This window comes from Chiloscyllium plagiosum, unplaced genomic scaffold (assembly GCF_037043375.1).
Source record: "Chiloscyllium plagiosum isolate Xiang-an unplaced genomic scaffold, Cpla_swu_hap1 HiC_scaffold_4, whole genome shotgun sequence".
NCBI classification, from domain to species: domain Eukaryota; kingdom Metazoa; phylum Chordata; class Chondrichthyes; order Orectolobiformes; family Hemiscylliidae; genus Chiloscyllium; species Chiloscyllium plagiosum.
The window spans coordinates 40,921,578-40,946,360 of NW_028270142.1; the positions used below are offsets into that span (position 1 = coordinate 40,921,578).

Below are 24,783 nucleotides of genomic sequence, written 5' to 3' on the forward strand. Positions count from 1 at the left end.
GTAAATATTGAGAAAGGAGGTGAGAGCAGACTAATTTTAGCCTGATATCTGGAAGTAGTTTTGCACTCTATGTCACTTTTACTTTTGACAGCAGGGAAAAGCTTTAAAGAGGGAAAATTATTTTGACTGGTTGAAAGTAGGGGTCAAAAGCTATTGAAGTAATATTTTGTACTTTGATCCTTTGTGAAAAGAGGCAAAGAGGAACTGAGAAATCATGTGAAAGAAGCCCTCCACCGCATCTCTTCCACTTCCCGATCCTCCGCCCTTGAACCCCGCCCCTCCAACCGCCACCAGGACAGAACCCCACTGGTCCTCACCTACCACCCCACTAACCTCCATGTACAGCGCATCATCCGCCGTCATTTCCGCCACCTCCAAACGGACCCCACCACCAAGGATATATTTCCCTCCCCTCCCCTATCAGCATTCCGTAAAGACCACTCCCTCCGTGACTCCCTCGTCAGATCCACACCCCCCACCAACCCAACCTCCACTCCCGGCACCTTCCCCTGCAACCGCAGGAGGTGCAGGACTTGCGCCCACACCTCCCCCCTCACCTCCCTCCAAGGCCCCAAAGGAAACTTCCATATCCGCCACAGATTCACCTGTACCTCCTCACATATCATCTATTGCATCCTTTGCACCCGATGTGGCCTCCTCTATATTGGGGAGACAGGCCGCCTACTTGCGGAGCGTTTCAGAGAACACCTCTGGGACACCCGGACCAACCAACCCAACCACCCTGTAGCTCAACATTTCAATTCCCCCTCCCACTCCACCAAGGATATGCAGGTCTTTGGACTCCTCCATCGTCAGACCACAGCGAAACGACGGTTGGAGGAAGAACGCCTCATCTTCCGGCTAGGAACCCTCCAACCACAAGGGATGAACTCTGATTTCACCAGTTTCCTCATTTCCCCTCCCCCCAGCCTGTCTCAGTCAAATCCATCAAATTCAGCACTGCCTTCCTAACCTGAAATCTTCTTCCCGACCTCTCCGCCCCCACCCCAGTCTGACCTATCACCCTCACCTTGACCTCTTTCCACCTATCACATTTCCGACGCCCCTCCCCCAAGTCCCTCCTCCCTATCTTTTATCTTGGCCTGCTGGACCAACTTTCCTCATTCCTGAAGAAGGGCTAATGCCCGAAACGTCGATTCTCCTGTTCCCTAGATGCTGCCTGACCTGCTGCGCTTTTCCAGCAACACATTTCCATCAAAGAAGAAGATAAGTCAGGGTTACGAGAAAAGAAACTCATTTCGAATTTTGTTTCAAGAAAGGGTAAATTACTGAGAAATATTTAAGTGGAGAAGCTAAACAGACTCACCGGCACTGAACATTTAATTTTATAAGTGAGAAGTCTCATTCTTTCAAACGTTAATATTCGAGATGTGCTTGCTTTTTGCTTTGGCTGTCTCAAAATTTTATCTTTTGTTTTTCCTAACTCCACCTGTGTTTCCCAAACTTTATCTCGATTTTTTTGATCATGGTTTGAATCTTATATGTACTGTCTACTTTATACCTTCTGGTTTAGATTCTGCATGACTCAGTGAGGATTCTGTCATTGATTATTTGATGAGTCATGCTGATACTCATCCCACTCTTAAAGTACCTTATGCTGGATAAGAGCAGTTTTCCGCTCAGAAACCTGCAAAGACCTTGTGTGTCAGCAAGGTGGCCAACAAGTGCCATTTGATTTACCACTGACCAGAAAATCCCATCCAATGTACATGATTGACTGGACTTTCACCCTTTTGTACTGATTTTCCCATCTACTCACCCACTAAAATAAATGTAAGGAACAAGTAAATTGTTTTGCTTGAGATATTTTGGTGGATTTCTGTTCTGGGAACAACACATTGGTAACTAGAATCTAACTGTGAGCAACATGAAGTCCAAAACAACAACTGCTTTTCTTGAACTACTGATGCTACAATCTGTTGATCTTGATGGTTGAATAAATTAGCTGATCTGGACTCTGAAATCTTTTTAGCTGAAGTTTTACAAAGTTGTAAAGGACTTACTAAGAAACAGTATTGGCATTTTTTTCTGCATAATGATGCCAATATGGGGGGGATGTGCAATTGCATTGTCCAATTAAAGGAGAGTGGAAAAGTTAGGAATATATCAACAGGAGTAAGCCATTCAGCCCCAACATTCAATACCATCATGACTGCAGAACACTTCAATACCTTTTACCCGCTCCATGCTTAAAAAGCCTGTTTGCCACTGGGAATCAGAAATGTAACACTCTGTACCTTAAACTCAAAGAATGAACTTCCACAATATAGAGAAGTCCAAAATTTCATAATCACGAGTAAAAGAATTTCTCCTCATCACGGACCTAAATGACATCCACCTTTATTTTTAAATTATGGCCCCAGTTCTAGACTCCAGACAAGGAAAGATCTTACCTGCATCTACCCTGTCTACCCCTTTAAATTTTTTTTTAGTTTCAGTCAGATCACCTCTTGTACGTCAAAACTTTAGAAAATATGGGCTCAGTTTGCCAAATCTCTCTCCGTAGGGCAGTTTGGGCTGAAAAATAGCAAGCAACAATTGTGCCACATGACAGGCAATGACCATCTCCAATAAGAGGCTAGCCTTGTGGGTGGCACGGTAGCACAGTGGAAATAAACTTGCAGTTGGTGGTGTTCCCAGGTCTGTTTCCATAGTCATAGAGCATGGAAACAGACCCTTCAGCTCAAGTCATCCATGGCAACTCAGTTTCCCAAACTAAACTTGCATTTGGCCCATATCCCTCTGAATCTATCCTATTACTGTACCTGTCTAAATTACTTGTAAATGTTGTAACTATACTTGCAGCGCCTGAGACCCGGGTTCAATTCCCGCCTCAGGCGACTGACTGTGTGGAATTTGCACATTCTCCCCGTGTCTGCGTGGGTTTCCTCTGGGTGCTCCGGTTTCCTCCCACAATCTAAAGATGTGCAGGTCAGGTGAATTGGCCATGCTAAATTGCCCGTAGTGTTAGGTAATGGGTAAATGTAGGGGTATGGATGAGTTGAGCTTCGGCGGGTCGGTGTGGACTTGTTGGGCCGAAGGGCCTGTTTCCACACTGTAATGTAATCTAATCTAATCTAGCCACTGCCCTTGATGGTAAATGTCATTGAATTCCCACTATCAACATCCTGTAGTTTACCATTGAGCAGAAACTGAACTGAAATATCCATATTAAATACCATGGCTACAAAAGCAGGTCAGAGACTAGGCATACTACAGTAAGTAACTCACGTCCTGATTCCCCAATCCTGTCCTCCATCTACAAGGAACATGTCGGGAGTGATGGAATGCTCCCCACTTGTCTGGATGAATGCAGCTCCAACAACATTCTAGAAATTTGACCCCATCCAGAACGATGCAGCACACTTGATTGGCATCACAACCATCAACTTCCACTCCCACTACTGACATTAACATACGCTGCCGATACTATCTACAGGATATGCTGCAGAAATGTGCCAAAGACAACCTCTTCTAGACCCATGACCATCTAGAAGGACAAGGGCAAAAAATAAACCACCTTCAAGCCAATGGCCATCCTGACTTCAAAATGTATTGTCATTCCATCAGTGTCATTGGGTCGCAATGTGGAACTCCCTCCCTAACTGCATTGTGGGTCTACCTGATTGAAGAAGGCATCTTCCCACCATCTCAAGGGCGAAAGTGAAGACTGCAGATGCTGGAGATTAGAGTCGAGAGTGTGGTTCTGGAAAAGCACAGCAGGTCAGACCATATCCGAGGAGCAGGAGAATCAATGTTTGGGCAAAAGATGAAGGGCTTTTGCCCAAAACGTTGATTTTTCCTTCTCCTCGGATGGTGCCCGACCTGCTGTGCTTTACCAGCACCACACACTCGACCACTTCAAGGGTACCTAGGGATGGGCAATAAAATACTGGCTCAGTCAGTGCCCACATCCCACAAATCAATAAATCAAAAGTTCTCCTGGGGACAAGTCTAATGAGCATTTTGTTGTGCTGTGTGCATTCAGAATGTCCATAACTTTGTCTTTTGACATCCCCATCCTGCTTTTGAAATGCACTTAATGCTTGACTTCATTTCTCCTATCTTGTAGCCTCCCAAACATCTTTTCGATTTCCTGTTTCCATGTTTACATTCTTATAATTAATTTGCAGAATAACATTACCATAGTTAAGAGTTAACTCAGCGTTCCAATAGACGAAAGTGAGGACAGCAGATGCTGGAGATCAGAGTCGAGTGTGTGGTACTGGAAAAGCACAGAAGGTCAGGCAGCATCCGAGGAGCAAGGGAATCGACATTTCGGGCAAAAGCCTGATTCCTGATGAAGGGCTTCTGTCTGAAATGTCGATCATCCTGCTCCTCTGATGTTGCCTAACCTGCTGTGATTTTCCAGCACCACACACTCAATGCTCCAATAGTTCATTGCACGCACACAACAAGCTTTGGATTAGTAATGACATTTTGAATTTCCCCTTTTTTATGTTTTCTGGTTGTAATTTTTTGCAGAAAAGTAAAGTTGATGATTCACTTGTCTAACACTTGTGCAGTGCAATTAGTCAGTACCTGTACAAGCCGTATATACATAGACCATTCATCAATATAAGCCATAAAAGGGAGGCTTTATACATTACCCAGTGTCTCCAACCTTTCTCCACACATCCACTTTGGATGCCTGATAATCAGTCATCTAATAGTGGCTACAATAGCCATATTTCTACACTTTTGGGAGGTATACTTATGTCGAATAGTTTTAGTGGAGCTTGGACTCTCTAGGACTGTAACTATATGTTTTGTCTGGCTGTAGGAACCAAGAAATGATCCCTATGTTTTTTCTTCTATGTATGTTTTGAGGAGGATTAATTCCTACTGATTCTGGAATAATCTGAGAGATTTGCAACTTTATGCTAAAAGCATTAAATCCGTTTATATAAATGATTTGGATGAGAATATTGGAAACATGGTTAGTAGATTTGTGGATGACATCAAAATTGGTGATATAGTGGACAGTGAAGAAGATCAAGTGCACCAGTGGGCGAGGAATGGCAAATAGACATTAATTTAGATAAATGTGAGGTATTGCATTTTGGAAAGACAATCCAGGGCAGGACCTCCAAGGTAAATGGTAGGGCCTTGGGGAATGTTGTCAAACAGGGAAATCTAGGGGGTGCAGGTACACAGTTCTTGAAAGTGGCGTCCCATTAGACGGGATGGTGAAGAAGGCATTTGACACACTTGGCTTCATCGGCCAGAGCATTGAGTACAGGAATTGGGATATCATCTTGTGTCTGTACAAGACATTGATAAGGCACTTTTGGAGTACTGCATACAATTCTATTCACCCTGCTATAGGAAGGATGTTATTAAATTAGAAAGGGTACAAAAAAGGTTTACAAGGATGTTACTGGAGGGTTTGAGTTATAATGAGAGGCTGGACAAGCTGGGAGTTTAGGAGGCTGTGGAGTTTATAAAATCTTGAGGGGCATTGATTAAGTGAACAGCCAAGGTTCCTTTCTGTGTTAAGGAAATCCAAAACTAGGGGACACAGGTTTAAGGTGAGAGGGGAAAGATTTAAAATGGATCCTAGAGGTAACTTTTTCACGTAAAGGGTTGTGCGTAAATGGAACGAGTTGCCAGAAGAAGTGGTAGAGGTGAGTAGAATTAGAACATTTAAAAGACATTTGAACAGGTACTTGGATAGGAAAGGTTTAGATGGATATGGACCAAGTGCAAGCAAATAGGAGTGGTTCAGTTTAGGAAACCTGGTTGGCATGGACTGAAGGGTCTGTTTCCCTGCTGTATGACTCTGACTCTGACTCGCAAGTCGTCTCCACCTCACCTCATGTCTGGATCTGTTGTAGCCTCATTAAGAAATTGATTGCTGTGATTGATCAATAGCTCCATCATGTTTGTCATTTGACAAGCAGGGTGTTAGGTGAAGTAGATGGCCCTTCATTTTTGTTAGTCTACAATTCCTATGTTTTTCTTTGTCAGGCTGTTTATCCAATTTTTTTTTAGTTGCTAAACTGTAGTTGTATATTTATCTATCTTCCAGTAACATTTCAGAATACTTATGCTAAGGTGAAAATGTGATGCATGAATTTGGTTTAGCTTTCTTTTCTTAAAATCTGGTTGATCCAATCTTCATTTATGTCCTGATTTTTAAAATGCATATAGGATACTGCAATAAGCAAACCCCGAGAAGTATTCCGTCTATCACCAGAGATTAAATCTTGTGATACCTTAGTCTGCGCTTCTATGCATTTTACATCACCTTCGTGGGTATCCTTGTCAGATGGAACAGGAAAGCTTTATCTCATCAGAACAGGCAAACGTGGAGCAAATAACATTGAGAAATGGGAGGTAAGTTAATGTTAAGCAAGTGAGCTATGAATATTTATGGACTTTTATAACTTTGCATTATTGTTTGGTTTTTGTTTTTGGAGGGAACATAGTAATCATTTGCAGCTGTTGAATGGGAGAGCAAGTGCAGGAAAAAAGGCATTAACACCTCTGTAGGATTTGTCACACTTGACTTTTTATTAAACCTATGCCCTGAATTTGACCAAACAAAATATTCAAAAAGGGAATACCTTGAAATAGAATTTCAGTAGAGATTTCCCAAATCTCCCTTTGCAGTTAGTGTACAAGATCAGATCTGGTTGTGCCGTCTCTGAGATATTTTGCTGATTTTAGTGGGACTGAATACATATGCTGATGGTGGGATTATATAATCACAATTTACTGGTCACAAACAGAACTCCTTTTAATGTGAAAAGTATTTTCAAATGGCTTGTCACTGAACAGTGTGAACTGTTTCTATTGAGACTTGTGGCTGGTATTACAACCACCTCAGCTGATAGGGAAATCGGTAAGATGTCACAATCTATAAATTCCCTCAGTGCCTCACCCATTGCTAAATCCTCTCTCTGCAATGATGGGAAGGAAAGATCAGTTTCTATAATCCATGTGTTTTAGCTTGCAATCAAGCTGTTGAATGTTAAAAGATTTCTAATCACATGGAATTTATTTTACCCAATATTTGAAAGATAAATCTTTGCCAGAACACCACCAAAAAGATTCCAGTGCCTTAAAAGATCTAGTGGACTCCGTCTGAATTAGTCTTTGTGTCAAAGCAACAATTTAGGATAGAAAATTTCTTTTATACAGTCATGAATATTTAAGAAGTCATTTGACCAAGTTGGTCCATGCTGGTATAAGTACTACACACAAGCCTCCTCCATTCATCATCACCTCAGCTAATGAACATATTTACAAACCTTTCTCTCAAGGTAAACTTGCAGGTTGAGTCAGTAGTTAGGAAGGCAGATGCAATGATGGCATTTATTTTGAGAGGACTTGAATATAAAAGCAGCAATGTACTTCTGAGGCTCTATAAGGCTCTGGTTAGACTACATTTGGAGTATTGTACCCAGTTTTGGGACCCATATCTCAGGATGTACTGTCCCTGGAGCATCTTCGGAGAAGGTTCACGAGAATTGTTCCAGGACCGAAAAGCTGTGTTCCTCATATGTTCTCTGGGTTTATTCTCCATAGAATTCAGAAAGATAAGAGGGTATATAATTGAAACATACAGAATACTGAATGGTCTGGACAGAGTAGATGTTGAAAAGATATTTCCATTGGTAGGAGAGACGGCCTTAGAGTAAAGGGAAGACCTTTTAGAACGGAGATAAAGAGAAACTTCTTCAGCCAGAGAGTGGTGAATCTACGGAATTCATTGCTACAGAAGGCTGGGGAGGCCAAGTCATTCAGTACGTTTAAGACTCAGGTTCTTGAGTATCAAGGGTTACAGTGAGAAAGCAGAAGAATGGGGTTGAGAAACTTGTCAACCATGATTGAATAGTGGAGCAGATTTGATGGGCTGCATGGCCTAATTTATACTCCTATGTCTTATGGTCTTTCCTCCTTCCCTTTAACATATCCTTCAATCACATGAAACCTTTTACTATGGGTGACAAGTTCCACATTCTAACCTCTTTTTGGGTAAAGACGTTGCAGGTGACTTCCCTAATGGATTTGTTATTGACTGGTACCTTTTATATAAGACCCATAGTGTTTAATTGCCTCGCAAGTGGAAACATTTTCTCTCCATTTAACCTGTCAAACCACTTCATAATTTTAAAATCTTGTATCAGATCATCCTTCAGCCTTCTATATTCTCGGGAGAAAGGGCTCTAACTTGTTTTTAGTATTTTGTTGATACTTATAACCTCCCAGTTGTATTATCATGTAAGTAAGTCTTTTTTTGTATCTTCCCCAGTGCTTTTTTATTCTTTTTCTAACACAGTGACCAGAACTCTGCACAGTATTCAGAAAGGGCACAATCTTTCCTTATTTAACTTGTGACAACCCTCCGTAACTTAGAATTTTGCACGTATTTTGTTGCACATTTTACAATTTTGCTGACCTTTATTTGATCCTTTTTATTAAAACCTATATGGTTCAGTTGGTGCTTTGTTCTGATTTAAAATAAAATTCTGGCCTTGAGCACTTAAGTTGCTTTCACACAAAAGCTCAAACTGTTACTTGTCTACAGACATGCCAGAGCATTACATAGAATCTATAATTCAGAAACAGGCTAATTGGCTCATCCAGTCTGTTGGGTTTATTTGTGTTGTTTCACAACGTTAAGGCCAGGAGCTAAGTTTGATATTCTGATCTTGATATTTATAAAAGTGTTCTTTTTGTACTGATATTTGCAAAGTACAGTACCCAAAGATTTTTCAGAGGAAAACTACAACTTTGGGAATTCTGAGAGTATTTTAGTCCTTCCAGATTCTGCTTGCAAGGAAAGAAAATCTTGATGTTTCTGCACATAATGTTTCTGACCTCTTTGTGATATTAATTTGTGACTGAAATCTCAAATCATTGCAAAAACTTCAAGATCCTTATAGTTTCCATCTTAATGCGACTGTTAGGATCTCAATGAAGAAGTCTGAAAGCTGTCATGGAATAACCCAGTTTTAAAGTAGGGTTTTTGAAACTTGGAGATTCATCTTGTAATGTTTAGAATGTCTAAATCCAACCTTTTGTACTTTTGACCACTCTCCTCTTCCAGATAATGTACCAGCAAGAACTTGGAGAGCCCTTTGTGATAGTCCATAGCCATTCTTACCTTAAAGATAGCACCCACTCAATAGATGTTGTTTTACTCAGGACAGAGAAGGATGAGTCAAACATCAGAGGAAGTGGGTTCCATTCGGCTGTAGATTGGCTAACCATCACTAATGCAAATAATGGTAAGTTATCATCTGTTTCTTTACTGAAAATGATTGTTTTAAATTTGTATTCAGTAATATCTTTGCACAGTGAGGCAAAACTAGAATGTTATGAGTCCATTACTTCAAACCCTTTTGCACAGATGTTAAACAAAGCAGTTCGATACAATTTCTATTAAAACCTCCAAAGATTAAAAATGACTTAACTAATGGTGTATACATTATTTATCTTTGTCTTCATCCATAATTTTAGGAATTAAAATTTATGCTCATTATTGTTGGGCTCATTATTCATGAAGTTTTGTTGAGTTTAATAGATATCTGCTTCCAGGTTAGCAGTCTGGTATTTGTGTGTAGATTGTTAAGCTTCAAGAACCAAATCATGAGTGGTTTACAGCAACCATCTAAATCCTGTGATTAAATCAGTATCTTGGAAAGACTCCAGTGTGCTTGTCCTTTTTCTTAAAACATAGAGGTTTTATGAGTCGGATTGATTTTGTTGTCAAATGTTTATATGCCATCATCTGTTGATACAGATGTTAAATACCAGCAGGCTAGATGACATTCAAGCTGAAGCATCAACAATTGTGTGAGGTCGAGCAACAATTTGCAGCTGGTATTGTCAGAAATTATGCAGCCAGTATGTCATCTACTTTAATTCAAATTGATTTTCACGCATCAAAAAATTCAAGTTTGCCTGTAATACATACTTAAAAATTTGAATGCAGCAGCTCACCAAACCTTCAATGGAGTTAATGGAATGTTTGTTAGGAAGGTGGCTCAGTGGTTAGCACTGCCTCGCAGCGCATGGGATTCGGGTTCAATTGTGACCTTAAAGTTTTATAAAATCATGAGGGTCATGGATAGGGTAAATAGACAAGGTCTTTTCCCTGGCATGGGGGTGTCCAGAACTAGAGGGCACAAGTTTAGGGTGAGAGGGGAAAGATATAAAAGAGACCTAAGGGGTAACTTTTTCACATAGAGGGTGGTGCGTGTGTGGGGTGCCAGAAGTGGTGGAGGCTAATACAATTGCAACATTTAAAAGGCATCTGGATGAGTATATGAATAGGAAGGGTTTGGAGGGATATGCGTCGGGTGCTGGTAGGTGGGGCTAGATTGGGTTGGGAAATCTGGTTGGTGTGGACGAATTGAACCGAAGGGTCTATTTCCATGCTGTACATCTCGATGACTCTGGCTGCATTAGTATGCATACTTCACAAAGACATTCTCCCCATGTCTGTGTGGGTTTCCTGCATGTGCTCCGGTTTCCTTCCACAGTCCAAAGATATACAGGTTGGGTGGTTTGGCCGTGGGAAATGCAGGTTTAAAGGGATAGGGAAGGGAAATGGTCTGAGTGGGTTGCTCGATGGGCCGAATACCCTACTTCCACACTGTAGGGATTCTGTGACTGTAAGGAGTTTACATTTCTGTGGCATTTTTTTGTTCTGAAAGTTCTACTTCAAATGCTTGATTATGCATTTAGCTTTGGTAACCAGTTCTGGTATGTTTCAATATTGCTCGGGCTCCAATGCAATTAGTTGGAGAGGACTGTCCTACATAGCTGCTGATATTGATCAAGAAGTTGAGTGAATGCTGAATTTTAAGGATTCAATTTGTGGGAGTTTACAATTAGTCAATTTTTAAACATCCGTTGAGGGGGTTTAGGCTTTGTTGGCTGGGCCAGGCCATATTACCCTACAATAGGTGGATCTTGGAAGAGTCGAGTTCCAGGACCTTGACCCAGCAGAAGCCATAACTTGGCTTGGAAGGGAACTTGCAGTTGGTGGTGTTTCCCATGTATCTGTTGCCCTTGTCCTTGTGGATGTTAGTAGTCATAGGTTTGGAACATGCTGTCTAAGGAGCACTGGTAAATTTAAATTAAGATGTGAAATAAGCAAAGGATGAACAGCATATTGAATAATTTAACAGACGATTCAAATTTAACAACTTGTTCAATGTTTCAGTTTTGTGACACACTGTTAGTAGAATAATGGTTGATTCATAACAAATGCAGACTACTGGTTTCAATTTTTGTTTATATCGGGAATGTACATCACTTCATCTTTGGGGAAAAGGGAATAGGGAACACAGAACAGGCCAGATGCAAGAAAATCAGAGTTCTTAGGGTTGTAGGGTTGGAAAATGTTACAGAGAGAGCCGGGGAAGGCCATACAGGAATTTAAGCATAGGATGAATATTTTAAAACCAATACTTTGCTGAGCTAGGAATCAATGATGGCCAGTGAACATGCAGTTCTGAGGAGGTGAAACTTGATGCAAGTTGGTTCAAGGATACCAGAGTTCAATATGAGCTTAAGTTCATAGCAGGTGAAGGATGAGAAGCCAGCCAGTGAACATTGAAATGGTCAGGTCCTGAGGTAATTAAAATGTTTGAGAGGTTTTCAGCAGCAGGTTGGTACATGTAGGTGTAATGTTTGGCAGTGCGATGTGGTGGATTTGCGTATAAATTTTGCATTACAAGAGTAGGGAAAGAATACTAGGGGCAAGTAAAGAAGTTGCCAAACTTTACAATCCTCTGTGAATGCTGCTGATCCTTTGGCTATATTGCAGTATCATTGTTTGGCTATATGCTTTGGATCTTTGTATTCTATCTCCTCTGAAATAACTATATTGAGCTCTGAATGCTTCAACAAAGTCTTGCTGTCAAATGTATTAAATCTAGATGACAGATGCTTCTGTGCTTTAATTGAGTAGCCTTTGAAAGGAAGGACATTGAGTGATTGCTCCTTTGAAATGGTCCAGAGCATTTTGAGCAAAATGTCCCAAATGCTGGGCTCGTAAGTGGTCTAAATGGTGTAATTGCTAAGTTCAAGTTCTTTTTTTGTAGAAGGGACTTTGGACTTAACACGTGAACTCCTTTGTTTTCTTTCCACAGATGCTGGCAGAACTGTTGCATTTCTCCAGCAATTTCTGTTTTTATTTCAGTTATCCAGCATCCTTAATATTTTGCTTTGGTGGGAAGTTCCTTGCTTGTGGCAGTATAGCTAGTCTCAGACAAGGCGTTGATTAGCCACGCTTGGTTCCTGCGTCCTGGGATGGGATAAGGAAAGAAACCAAGTGAGGGTTCCCTTTCTGATTTGAAGTAACATGACTTCTGAACGCAGGTGAAATTGAAATCAAGATTCATGAGGATAAGTTGGCTGAAGTGTCTGAATGATCTAATAGCTTGCCAGATAATTTGCTGGGATCATAATTGAAGAATGGCCCCTTCAGCAAGGCTGCAGAGGATGGTTGTAGAAACACTTTCCTGAATTATTTAATGTAGGAGAGAAGTGAGAAAATTTCTTCATGTTCAGTGGTCAATGCATTTTCTCACTTGTCTTGTTAAAAAATGTTACTCTTTCCTTGTGTATTATATGCTTTTTTTCTTATGTTTTTATTTGCAGAGAGCAACAAATATGAAGTTTCAAGGCACCGAACTCTACGTGGGAAACTAGCTCCGCATTATGCAGCTGTAGAGCAGGATGGCACTGGCCTGATGATAGCTTCTGACAAACCTTTCAAGTTTGTCCAGATTGACGGAAAATGTGTAGAGGAACAGAAATTGGAGAAAATGGACACCAACCAGAAAAAAGGTCAGATTTCATGCTGGTGCGGCTTTTAATTCTTCATATTCCTGCTTTAGCAGAATATAATTTTTGAAAAATCAAAACTGAAGAAACTACATAGCAGTTCAGCCAGTATCTGTGAAGTGATGAGGTACATTATTAATGTTACCTGTTCTTTCACTTTATGATGCTTTGTTTTTTGTTTTTGACATTTTTGATTTCCTGTATGTAATTGCAAATATTCCAACACAGAAACAAGCCATAAGGTCAAACTGGTCTGTATCCTCCTTTTATGTTCTACAGGAACCTAGAGCCATAGAGTTGTACGGAATGGAAACAGACCCTTCAGTCCAAGTTATCTATAGCAACCAAATATCCTAAATTAATCTAATCCCATTTGCAAGCATTTGGCCCATATCCCTCTAAAACCTTCTTTTTCTTATACTCATCCAGATGCCTTTTAAATTCAAAGTTTGTGCGAAGATTTGTAGCTCGGGTGCTCGTTGTTGTGGTTCTGTTCGCCGAGCTGGAAGTTTTTGTTGCAAACGTTTCGTCCCCTGGCTAGGCGACATCATCAGCGCTTGGGAGCCTCCTGCGAAGCGCTTCTTTGATGTTTCCTCCGGTGTTTATAGTGGTCTGTCCCTGCCGCTTCCGGTTGTCAGTTTCAGCTGTCCGCTGTAGTGGTTGGTATATTGGGTCCAGGTCGATGTGTTTGTTGATGGAGTTTGTGGATGAATGCCATGCCTCGAGGAATTCCCTGGCTGTTCTCTGTCTGGCTTGCCCTATGATAGTAGTGTTGTCACAGTCGAATTCATGTTGCTTGTTGTCTGCGTGTGTGGCTACTAAGGATAGCTGGTCGAGCAAAACTAATGTAGTGTACAAAATACCATGCAAGGACTGCACAAAACACTATATAGGACAAACAGGAAGACAGCTAACAATCCGCATACATGAACATCAACTAGCCACAAAACGACACGACCAGCTATCCTTAGTAGCCACACACGCAGACAACAAGCAACATGAATTCGACTGGGACAACACTACTATCATAGGGCAAGCCAGACAGAGAAGAGCCAGGGAATTCCTAGAGGCATGGCATTCATCCACAAACTCCATCAACAAACACATCGACCTGGACCCAATATACCAACCACTACAGCGGACAGCTGAAACTGACAACCGGAAGCGGCAGGGACAGACCATTATAAACACTGGAGGAAACATCAAAGAAGCGCTTCGCAGGAGGCTCCCAAGCACTGATGATGTCACCTAGCCAGGGGACGAAATGTTTGCCTTTTAAATGTTGTAATTGTACCAGCCTCCACCACTTCCTTTGGCAGCTCCTTCTATACATGCACCACCCTCTGCCCCTTAGGTCCCTTTTAAATCTCCCCCTCCCCCTTTCCTTAAACTTACGCCCTCTAGTTTTAGACTTCCCCCATCCAGGGGAAAATACTTTAGCTATTCATCCTATCCATGCTCCTCATGATTTTATAAACCTCTATAAGGTCTCTCCTCAGCCTCCAATGCTCCAGGGATTGTAGCCCCAGTCTATTCAGCCTCTCCCTATAGCTCAAACCCTGGCAACATCCTTGTAAATCTTCTCTGAACTCTTTCAAGTTTCACAACATCTTTCTACAGCAGGAAGATTAGAATTGAGCGCAGTATTCCAAAAGTGGCCTAACCAATGTCCTGTACAGTCGCAACATGTCCTCCCAACTCCTATACTCACTGCATTGGCCAGTAAAGTTAAGCACACCAAACACCGCATTTACTATCCTACCTACCTGGGACTCTACTTTCAAGGAACTATGAACCTGCACTCCAAGGTCACTTTACCATTAAGAGTATAAGTCCAGTCCTGATTTGCCTTTCCAAAATGTAGCACCTTACATTTATCTAAGTTGAACTCCATCTTCCACTCCTCCGCCCATTGGCTCATCTTATCAAGATTCCGTTGTACTCTGAGGTAACCTCCTTCTATGTCCACTACACCTCCAATTTTGGTGTCATCTGCAACCTTACTAACCATACCTCATATGTTCACATCCAAATTATTTATTTAATGATGAAAAGCAGTGGACTCAGCACCGATCTCTGTGGCATACCACTATCCGTTGCTCCCAATGCGGTCTCCTCTACATTGGGGAGACTGGACGCCTTCTAGCAGAGTACTTTAGGGAATATCTCTGGGACACCCGCACCAATCCACCACACCGCCCTGTGGTCCAACATTTCAACTCCCCCTCCCACTCTGCCGAGGACATGGGGGTCCTGGGCCTCCTTCACCGCCGGTCCCTCACCACCAGACGCCTGGAGGAAGAAAGCCTCATCTTCCGCCTCAGAACACTTCAACCCCAGAGCATCAATGTGGGCTTCAACAGTTTCCTCATTTCCCCTTCCCCCGCCTCACCCCAGTTCCAAACTTCCAGCTCCACTGTCCCCATGACTTGTCCTACCTGCCTATCTTCTTTTCCACCTATCCACTCCACCCTCCCGTTGACCTATCACCTTCATCCCCTCCCCCACTCACCTATTGTACTCTATGCTACTTTATCCCCACCCCCACCCTCCTCTCATTTATCTCTACACCCTTCAGACACTCTGCTTGTATTCCTGATAAAGGGCTTTTGCCCGAAATGTCGATTTTACTGCTCCTCAGATGCTGCCTGAACTGCTGTGCTTTTCAAGCACCACTCTAATCTAGACTCTAGTTTCCAGCATCTGCAGTCATTGTTTTTACCTGGCACACTACGAGTCACAGGCCTCAGTCTGAAAAACAATCCACCACCACCACCTTCTGTCTTCTACTTTCAAGCCAGTTCTGTATCCAGATGGCTTGTTCTCTCTATGTTCCACAAGTTCTAAAGTTTGCTAGACCCCAATTTCCTGTGCACAACATGTTGACTATGCATAGTCAGTCTTTGCCTTTCCAAGTACATGTAAATCCTGTCCCTCAGGCTTCCTTCTAACAATTTGCCTACCACTGATGTCAGACTCATTGGTCAATAGTTCCCTGGCTTTTTTTTAACCACCTTTCTTAAATAGTGCCACCACTTTAACCAATCTCCAGTCTTCCGGCACCTCACCAGTGGCTATCGATAATACAAATATCTCAGCAAGTTGCCCAACAATCACTTCCCTAGCTTCCCAAAGTCCTAAGGGCACACCTAATCAGGTTTCAGGGGTTTATCCACTTTTATGCGTTTTAAGAAGTCCAGCTGCACCAGCTCTGTAATATGGACATTTTAAAAGATGTTACTGTTTATTTCCCCATGTTCTCTATCTTCCATCTTCTCCACAGTAAACCCATTTCCTGCGATTCCACACATAGGTGGCCTTCTCTTTCTATTCTCTTCATCAAATTCTATCAGCATATCCACCTTTTCTTTCTCCCTTGTATTTATCCAGTTACTCCTTAAAATGTATTCATATGATTCATTTCAACCCTTCCTGTTGTGGAAAATTCCACATTCGAAGTACTTGTTTCTCCTGAATTGCTCGTTAGATTTATTGGTAGCTGTCTCACATTTGTGGCTCCTGGTTTTGCGATCTTTTACCCCAGATTTGAACTTGAGTGTCTTATAGTTTATAAAGAAGCTCAGATCACATTAGGCTTTTAATTACTTTAAGCTCTCCCAAAGCAAATTAAACAACCTTCAGCGAATGTCAGAGAGTACTTCTACACACAGATATTGGCATCATCAGGACTGTTTCAATGAGTAGTTCTGCGAGGAATGTTTGCTGAGACTGGGTTGAGGAAATATTTTTGCAGTAAAATCTCATGATGAATTTTTGTTGCATGAAATTAGTTTCCTTGTAAAAACACATTCCCAACGATAAATTGTGATGCATCCTTTTGTTTCTCATGAGTTTGAAGACAAGGACATAAAAAGTAATTTTGATGGGAGGAATCATATTTTTATGAAATACCAAAGATTAATATGCCCTGGGCACAAAACATCAGATTGGAATTTCACACTTCAGAGCACCAGCTCATTGTCTAAGCTCGCATTGGAAGAATGTGAAGTTTATGTGAGAATGTATTCCTTGAGGAACAAGCTATAGTGGATGGTAGCAGTCTTACACCTTAAGCTACATGTTCCTGCAGTAATGTAATTTTTCCTATAGCATATTGGAGCCTGTCTTTGTATTGCATGCAGAATTAAAGTCTTTACAAGAATAGTAGTTTAACTAATAGCATTGCCAATCCTTGAATGCATTTACTGTAATCAATGAACCAGCACCAATTGCCTTTTTTGTTGTTGCCTCAAATTGTTATTGATGCCTGTTCTGCTTCACATGAGTTTCCCCATAGGATTATCACTGCAGCTTTGCATACATCTCAACATAAAACCCTGTGCAGTTCAAGATAATAGGGAGCATTGACAGCAAGAAAGACATATGCTTTTGGATATTGAAAGAAAACTTAACAGTAAATTGTGAACCTTTTGTATTAGCATGATGTGATGTCCTCTTCGATTTTTACAATTTTAGCTGAACCATAGGACATATAGTACTGAATATAAAGGCTGCAGTTTGTGCGAAGTATATGTCTGACAAATTGTACACAGCTTGTATGTGGACATTTCATCAATTTAATGTTCTAAAACTAAATTCAAAATAGGGATGCTTCAAACTGGTTTTCCATGTTAATAGTCAAAAGGTTTGGCGCTGCAAAAGCACAGCAGATCAGGCAGCATCCGAGGAGTAGGAAAGTCCTGGTTTCGGTCATAAGCCCTTCATCAGGAATGTTAATAGCTGAACACCGAATTATGTGAGATTTTCTAAATCAGCCATTACTTAAAATTGCAGTCTGTTGTGTTTGATTTGTGGCCATTAGCAGTTTAGGTTGCCCTCCTGTTTGGCAGATTTAATGGAACTTCATGTGACATCTGTCAGTATTTTTGGTATCTTGCTAATTGCAAATTAACGCCACGCTTAGCACGTTTGTAATGTTATCAATAATATATTTAGTTGTAAGTGTTTGAAATCTCTTTATAACTTTTTAAAAAGGTTTTACTGACTTGTTGATCTGAGCTGCTCCTTTACATAGAAACATTGGTTATGGTCTCAGGTATTTTACAGCAGATGAAATTGAATTTAAAAAAAAATCAGAGGATCAGTAGTAGACTGTTCTGTCCTCAATCCAAATACCAGTGGTATGTCATAGAGCAGTTAGGCACCTTTGCCTCAGCTGTAGGATCTATATATCCAAAGAGAGAGACAAGATGGAGTCCTACAAGCACTTTTCTTTTAAATAAAAACATTCTTCTATCTTTAAAAATATCCTGTATATTATAGCAGTCATTTTATTAATTGGCACCAATGGGGTCAAGAATGTGCCAGTTGATCAAATATTCCAGTTGATGAAGAGGTCTACATAATCAGTGTAAAAACATCTAAGTAATTGAAATGAAATGTGGGAGAAATCACTTAAGTAATAATGCAACTTTGCCAGTAAATTTTATTTAAGGCAGAGAGTCTTCTCACTTTCTCACTCAATTGACTACTCTGATATCAGAGATCGTGATGATGCAGTCAACATCTAGTATTTCAAGTATTTAATTTTTTACCAACTTAGAGTATGTTGGTTCATAAGCCAGTTAAAACATTTTGCTAGCGTAAGCTTTTCAATATGGAACAAATTATGACTTATTCTCTTTGTCGTATTGAAACAAAATGCAGCAAATCTTTTACTTTTTTCCTCTTTCTAATACTACACCTTGTCTACCTTTTCTTTCCTCCACATTTCCTTAATTTATTGTTTTCTAACTAATGTTATAAATATTTAATTTCAAAGTTTTTTTGACTGAAAGAAACTTCACTCTGAATTTTGGTTAGAAATGTCCAGTTTACATTCTTCAATTTTCTGCTTGGTTGCCAACCAATCCACCATATTAAGCATCTACTCCGTTCACCAGTAGAACATAGTGGCTGCAATATGCAGTACCTACAGAATGCACTGCAGTAACTTGCCAAGATTTTCTTGCCAGTATTCCAAAACCTGCAACCTTTAACATCTTGAAGGACAAGGGCAGCATGTCTGTGGGAAAATCATCCTCTACAAATTCCCTTCCAAATCGCACATCATATTGGTTTTGAAATCTATTGCTGTTGCTTAATTGTCAACATCCAGAACTCCTTTTTTCTAATAGCTTTTAGTGCATCTAGACCACATACACTCAATTCAAGTAGACAGCTCACCACCACCTTCTGAAACTCAACTCTAGGTGGTCAATGAGTGCTGATATCGTCAACAGTGCCCATATCCCAACAATGCCCAAACAAAATTGTCATCCTTCGAAGGATTTCTGCAAGATTCATATGGAAATCATAGAGAAAAATGATCCTGAATGCACTGAACATAGAGTTAATTTGGTCTTCGATATTTTTCCTTTTCTTCAACACCTTCAACTACAGAATGATTAATGCATCCTGTGATTAAGAAAAAAAACAAATAAATGTCCATTTGTATCCTAGGTTACTAAGACATTTCAAAAAAGATTTTGGAGAAATAGCTAATAGTGTTTAAACTACAAGACTGAGCTGAAGGAGAAACCACTAATGACTGGCTTGAAGGCAGCCATTCATCAATGCCAGAAATTCCAAAAAGAAATTGAAGATTTGAGAACACGTGCTAAAGCCAATAACTTCAGTTGCAGTTGTAATAGTTTTTACCATTGATTTGCATCGTACAGTATTCCTCCAAAGGATTTTTCCATTATTGATACGGACTTACAGTAGCAGCTCTTTTGGTAGGAAAAGTTAGAGTTTTAATGATAATAGAGACATGCTGTTGAAGTTTGGCATCTTGCATTTATCAGAGGAGATGTCAGCATGACATTCAATGAGGTGGTTAGGGTGTTCTGATTAAGATAGCTTGCTGTATATTGTAAAAACTCATGAATGGGTCTAAGGCTGTCACTTGCTTCCTTTTTTAATAAAAAAGCCTCACCTCTCTCAAATTACCCTGGAAAAGAAATTTGAGCAACGTTTGAAGCTAGCTATTTCACATTGCTGTTTTGCAGTAAGGTCACAGGTGCTATTTTTCACCAACTAGGTGCTAGTAAAAAGTTATTTTTTTGAACAATTCTGCCTACCATACAGATGAGTAATGTGGCATGTGGGAATTTCAATGCCAATGTGGTGCCAGGAATGTCAACCATGTATCACAAAGACTGGTGGATCATACCAACTGACACGTCTCTTCAGCTATTCGCAGTGGCTAGAGTGCTGACTGCCCTTAACCAGCTTGCAAAACTCTAAGCAGAATTCCTGATGTTAAGTGTGATACCATGCATATATAAAGCATTTGTTGAATAATCCCAAGTGTGTAAGAAATTGATTTACGACAATCAGTTGGATTCACAGAGTGGTTCACTTAAGCTTACATATAGGGTACGTATATTGGTATGCAGGACGCAGACCTTTGCAACAGAGAGGCATTTGTAAAGGCACAATGTCTATGCAATTAACAAACACTTGGCAGGCATTGTTCTCCAGTGTATTTTCCCATGGCATATCTTAACGAATCAGAACCAGTTTTTCTTTTTTTGAAGTTAAATAACCGGTTAGGGCTAACTGTTCCCTTGCACATTCTCAATGGCAATACCTCAACCAATCAGAGTCTGCTTGCCAACCAGTCAATGTTCTTTGAAATTTGTTATTCTTATCAATCCTGATGTTGCAAAACAAAATTCTTCCAACAGCTCATCCCTTTGTTCAGCACTTATTTAGTACTATCAGTTGTCTATAAAAATGAGGCAATAGGTGGTATGTTATATTTACACAATAAGTCGTTAGAATTTAGAATTGGTGGCTATAGATCCATCAGTAGCTTTCAAAAATGAATTAAATATCCAAAGGGGGGAAAAGGGGTACAGAGAAGGAGAGCGGGATAAAATCTGTTGTTTATTTTTAAACTGACCATGCGGCATTGATTGGCTGTATGGTCTTTCTCTGTGCTGTATAATTTTACAATTGAGAGCAAACGTCATGGTAAAGGGGAATAGTTTATAGTTGTCAGCTTGGCTGAAACCAGTGTGAATGATGATATTTGTTTACTGTCATGCATTATTCCTTGGGAAAAACTTCCCATGTTTTGCCTTTGGTGGGGATAAGGTGCAGAATAAGCAGAGAATATTAAAAAGCCGACAATAGTGAAATGGATTACTGCACTTTTTAAAAGCAGGTTAGTGACATTTGTTAACAGTACTGTTTACACTGCAGTTTGTTCAAGCAATGGACCAAGATTTATAAATAAATGAATGCTGGAGAAACTTAGCAATCTGGCAACATCTGTGGAGAGAGGAACAGTTGATGTTTCAAGTCCAGTGTGACTTTTTGCCAGAGCCCTGGACTGGTTTTAGTTGTAGATAAGCTGGAACCAGAAAATATGTACAAAATGAGATTCAATTTGCATTTTAATTGACTACATTGTGGAATGTTGACATGTACAGCCGCGACATGACTGCCCAACTCCTATACTCAATGCTCTGACCAATAAAAGAAAGCATACCAAACGCTTTCAAGGAGGTTCATACTTCCTTGAAAGTGGAGTCACAGGTAGAAAGGATAGTGAAGGTGGTGTTTGGTCTGCTTTCTTTTATTTGAGCTATAGGGAGAGACTGAACAGGCTGGGGGTGTTTTCTGTGGAGCGTCAGAGGCTGAGGGGTGACCTTATAGAGGTTTACAAAATTATGAGGGGCACGGATAGGATAAATAGGCAAATTCTTTTCCCTGCGGTGGGGGAGTCCAAAACTAGAGGGTATAGGTTTAGGGTGAGAGGGGAAAGATATGAAAGGGACCTAAAGGGCAATTTTTTCATGCAGAGGGTAGTGCGTGTATGGAATGAGCTGCCAGAGGAAGTGGTGGAGGCTGGTACAATTGCAACATTTAAAAGGCATTTGGATGGGTATATGAATAGGAGGGGTTTAGAGGGGTATGGGCCGGGTGCTGGCAGGTGGGACGAGATTGGGTTGGGAAATCTGGTTGGCATGGACAGGTTGGACAGAAGGGTCTGTTTCCATGCTGTACAACTCTATGACATGCTTCAACTTTATCTTTGGTCTGTGCTGGGCTGTCCCTTCATTCAAGGTAGGCTTATTGGCCAGCGTGTTATTTAATTGTCCACCACCATTACGACTGGATATGGTAGGACTGTAAAGCCTAGATCAGATCTGTTGGTTGTGGAATTGCTTAGCATTGTTTTTTTACGAGCTGCTTACACTGTAGTTCTGTGTTGACGCTTTATCAGGTTGACACCTCAATGTTATATGTGCCTGGTGCTGTTCCTGGCATTCCCTCTTGCACTCATCATCAAACCAGGATTGATTCCCTCCTTTGATAGTAAGGTAGAGTGGGGGAAAAGCAGGGCCATAATATTGCAAAATGTTTGAGTACAATTCTATTGCTTTAGTTCGATGTCACCTATTTAGTACGATGGGATTGCCACACAAAATGATGCATGGTATCCTGAAAGGACAGGACTATGTTTCCACAAGTGCTCTGCTCCAGTCATTCTTGCCGATACTGTCATGAACTGATGTATCTGCAACAGGTTGATCTGTGAGGATGAAGTCTTTTTTTTCTCTTAGTTTAGGCTTGGGTGTTATCCTGAGGAAGTTGTGCTGCAGGAACTAAGATTATTGACAACTTGTATTGTTCAAATTATGACTCCAACAGTGGAGACGTTCCACCTTGACTTGAACTGAGTTTTCCTTGGGCTGTTTGGTGTCACTCTGTCAAATACTTCCTGAACGTCATGAATGCAATTTAAATGATGATTTGAATAATATAAAATCTGACAGTTACCCCTCTCTTAATCCTTTAACAATTGGTTTTGAGGATTTCAAAGACTGATCGCTGACATAAGCAAACCCCAGGTAGAGCTTGGCTTATTCCTACAACAAGTGAGTCTCATTTTGAGAGTCCACTTAGCCTTTTGAGGGAAGCAAGTTGTTTTTGTTGTTCAAAATACCTTGCAAAATCTTTCAAAACACAATGAGCTTCTACAATGTCACAATTCTGTAATCCTATATATAATGTTTGTGTATGCAGTTTTATTAAAAAAGTGGTTTAAATGTATTAATGGATGACCGTTTCAAATTTGGCAGTTTAGTTTTGGTTGTATTAAGGTAAAATATATGTAAAATACCTTTTACATTTTAAAAGGTAAAATATCTGTGAAAGGTAAAATACTGTAAATGCTGGATATCTGAAAGAAATAAATCTGCCATAATTGCTTAGGTTATTTAATGTTTCTGGAGAGCAGAGCAGAATTAATCTCCAGGGTTGATGACTTTTATCTTGATTTCTCTAATTTATTTTTTGGGTCTTTTGAGGGGTTGATTTAAGAGAAACTCATGTACACGTTTTGGAAGTGCTTTGTGATGTATTTGGTTACGGGCTTTATTACATCCACTAAACTTGACAAAACAGCAAGTTTCTGTTTTAATACACATTTCGTCAACACTAATTCGCTTGAAGAATTGGGAATGCTGTTTCTACAGTACAAACTTTTAAAACGTGTTGGCTGTAATGCATTGTGCTGTTTCTAAAGTGTTTTTTTATAATGCGGGGTTGCATTAGAACACAATCATCGCGTTATAGAAGAACTGTTACAATTAATGAGTCATAAATAGTGTACAGTAATTTGGCTGTGGATGTTTTCCATTCTATAACTGGCTTAAATTTTTGGTTGTAACACTGGATGAACACTGGTATTGTTCCCTCATGATTCTTAGTTAATCTGTTTGTTTACCTAATGTATTGTCTTTAATATTTTAAGATTTAAGCAGAGTAGATTGTTTAATTGCATAATAAGTTGCTGAAATTAAACTTTTTTATGAAACAAAAAATAATATCCTTAATGAAGTTTTAAAATGTACAGAATCTTCTGGGAAATGAATCATGAGAAAAGATTTCCTGTGAAGCTTCGATTGATTTTAAGCACCTTGCATGCTTGCAGAGGTTCAGACTAAACTAAAAGCATTGCAGTATTGAAGCATATTAGTGTTGCAAAGACAGATATTCGGTGTTATACTCTAGAATTTATTTGTCATAATTTGGGCTGACCAAACCTATATAAATTTAAAATTCAGCAATGTTCTCTTAATTATCGTTTGTAATTAGAAAAAAGCTTTGAGTAAAAAGTGATCTGTATGTACAGTGTTTCAGAATATTTATATGGAGCACTGTACAGCAAAGTGACATTTTATTATCCTAAAATATTAGATTCATGAAACATTTGCTACCTTTTCTTTTAATTTTATTCCACAGTAATCCACAAAGAAAAGGCTATATGGTTATGAGAGTGGGAAGAGAATAGGGGAGGTAGCTGGTGGTGTTTTGTTTCAGTTAGTAATGGTGAGAAATGGATTTTAATTTCACAGAACCGGTATATTATTGGCAGCAGACAGATGAAGATCTTACAGTAAACATTCAACTACCAGATAACACCACAAAACAGAACATAGACTTCCAGTTGTCAGCAGGTCATTTGCAAGTTGGAATAAAAGGAGAAGCTGCTATCATAGAGGGCAATTTGTACTCTTCAGTTGACCATGGCCTCAGCAAATGGACAATTAATGGCAATAGGCAAGTACTTTTCCATTCTCTATCTTCATGATTACAACATACTGCAATAGTAACTGGGAAAAAGAGGGCCATGAGGTGTTTTGATAGAGTAGCTAAAAATAAACTGTCTTCATTGACAAGAAGGCCAGTAAACAAAGGTGTTTGCTAAATAAGAAGACAGACATAGATGAGAATTAAATTATGCAACATGTTATTGTGATTGAAAATCTACTTCCTGAAAGGGTGGTGCAAGTACATTCGGTAATAACTTTCAAAGAGAATCATAAAGAGAAATTTGCAGTGAAATGAAGAAAATGCAGGTAAGTAAAGCTAATTGAGACAGTGGGCTGAATGACATCTTCCTGGTCTGTATAGACACCTCTCCACAGAACG

The 24,783-nt window shown here is 40.1% G+C and overlaps 1 protein-coding gene across 2 annotated transcripts in view; it reads left to right on the forward strand.

The window, feature by feature from the left end:
- nudcd1 (NudC domain containing 1) overlaps positions 1-24,783 on the forward strand; it is a 118,332-nt gene that overhangs the window by 36,160 nt on the left and 57,389 nt on the right. For both annotated transcript variants that reach the window (XM_043688747.2, XM_043688748.2), the window contains 4 exons: positions 6,175-6,360; positions 9,080-9,260; positions 12,646-12,834; positions 24,207-24,411. In XM_043688747.2, the coding sequence (XP_043544682.2) occupies positions 6,175-6,360; positions 9,080-9,260; positions 12,646-12,834; positions 24,207-24,411 (761 nt within the window). The remainder of the gene's footprint in view (positions 1-6,174; positions 6,361-9,079; positions 9,261-12,645; positions 12,835-24,206; positions 24,412-24,783) is intronic.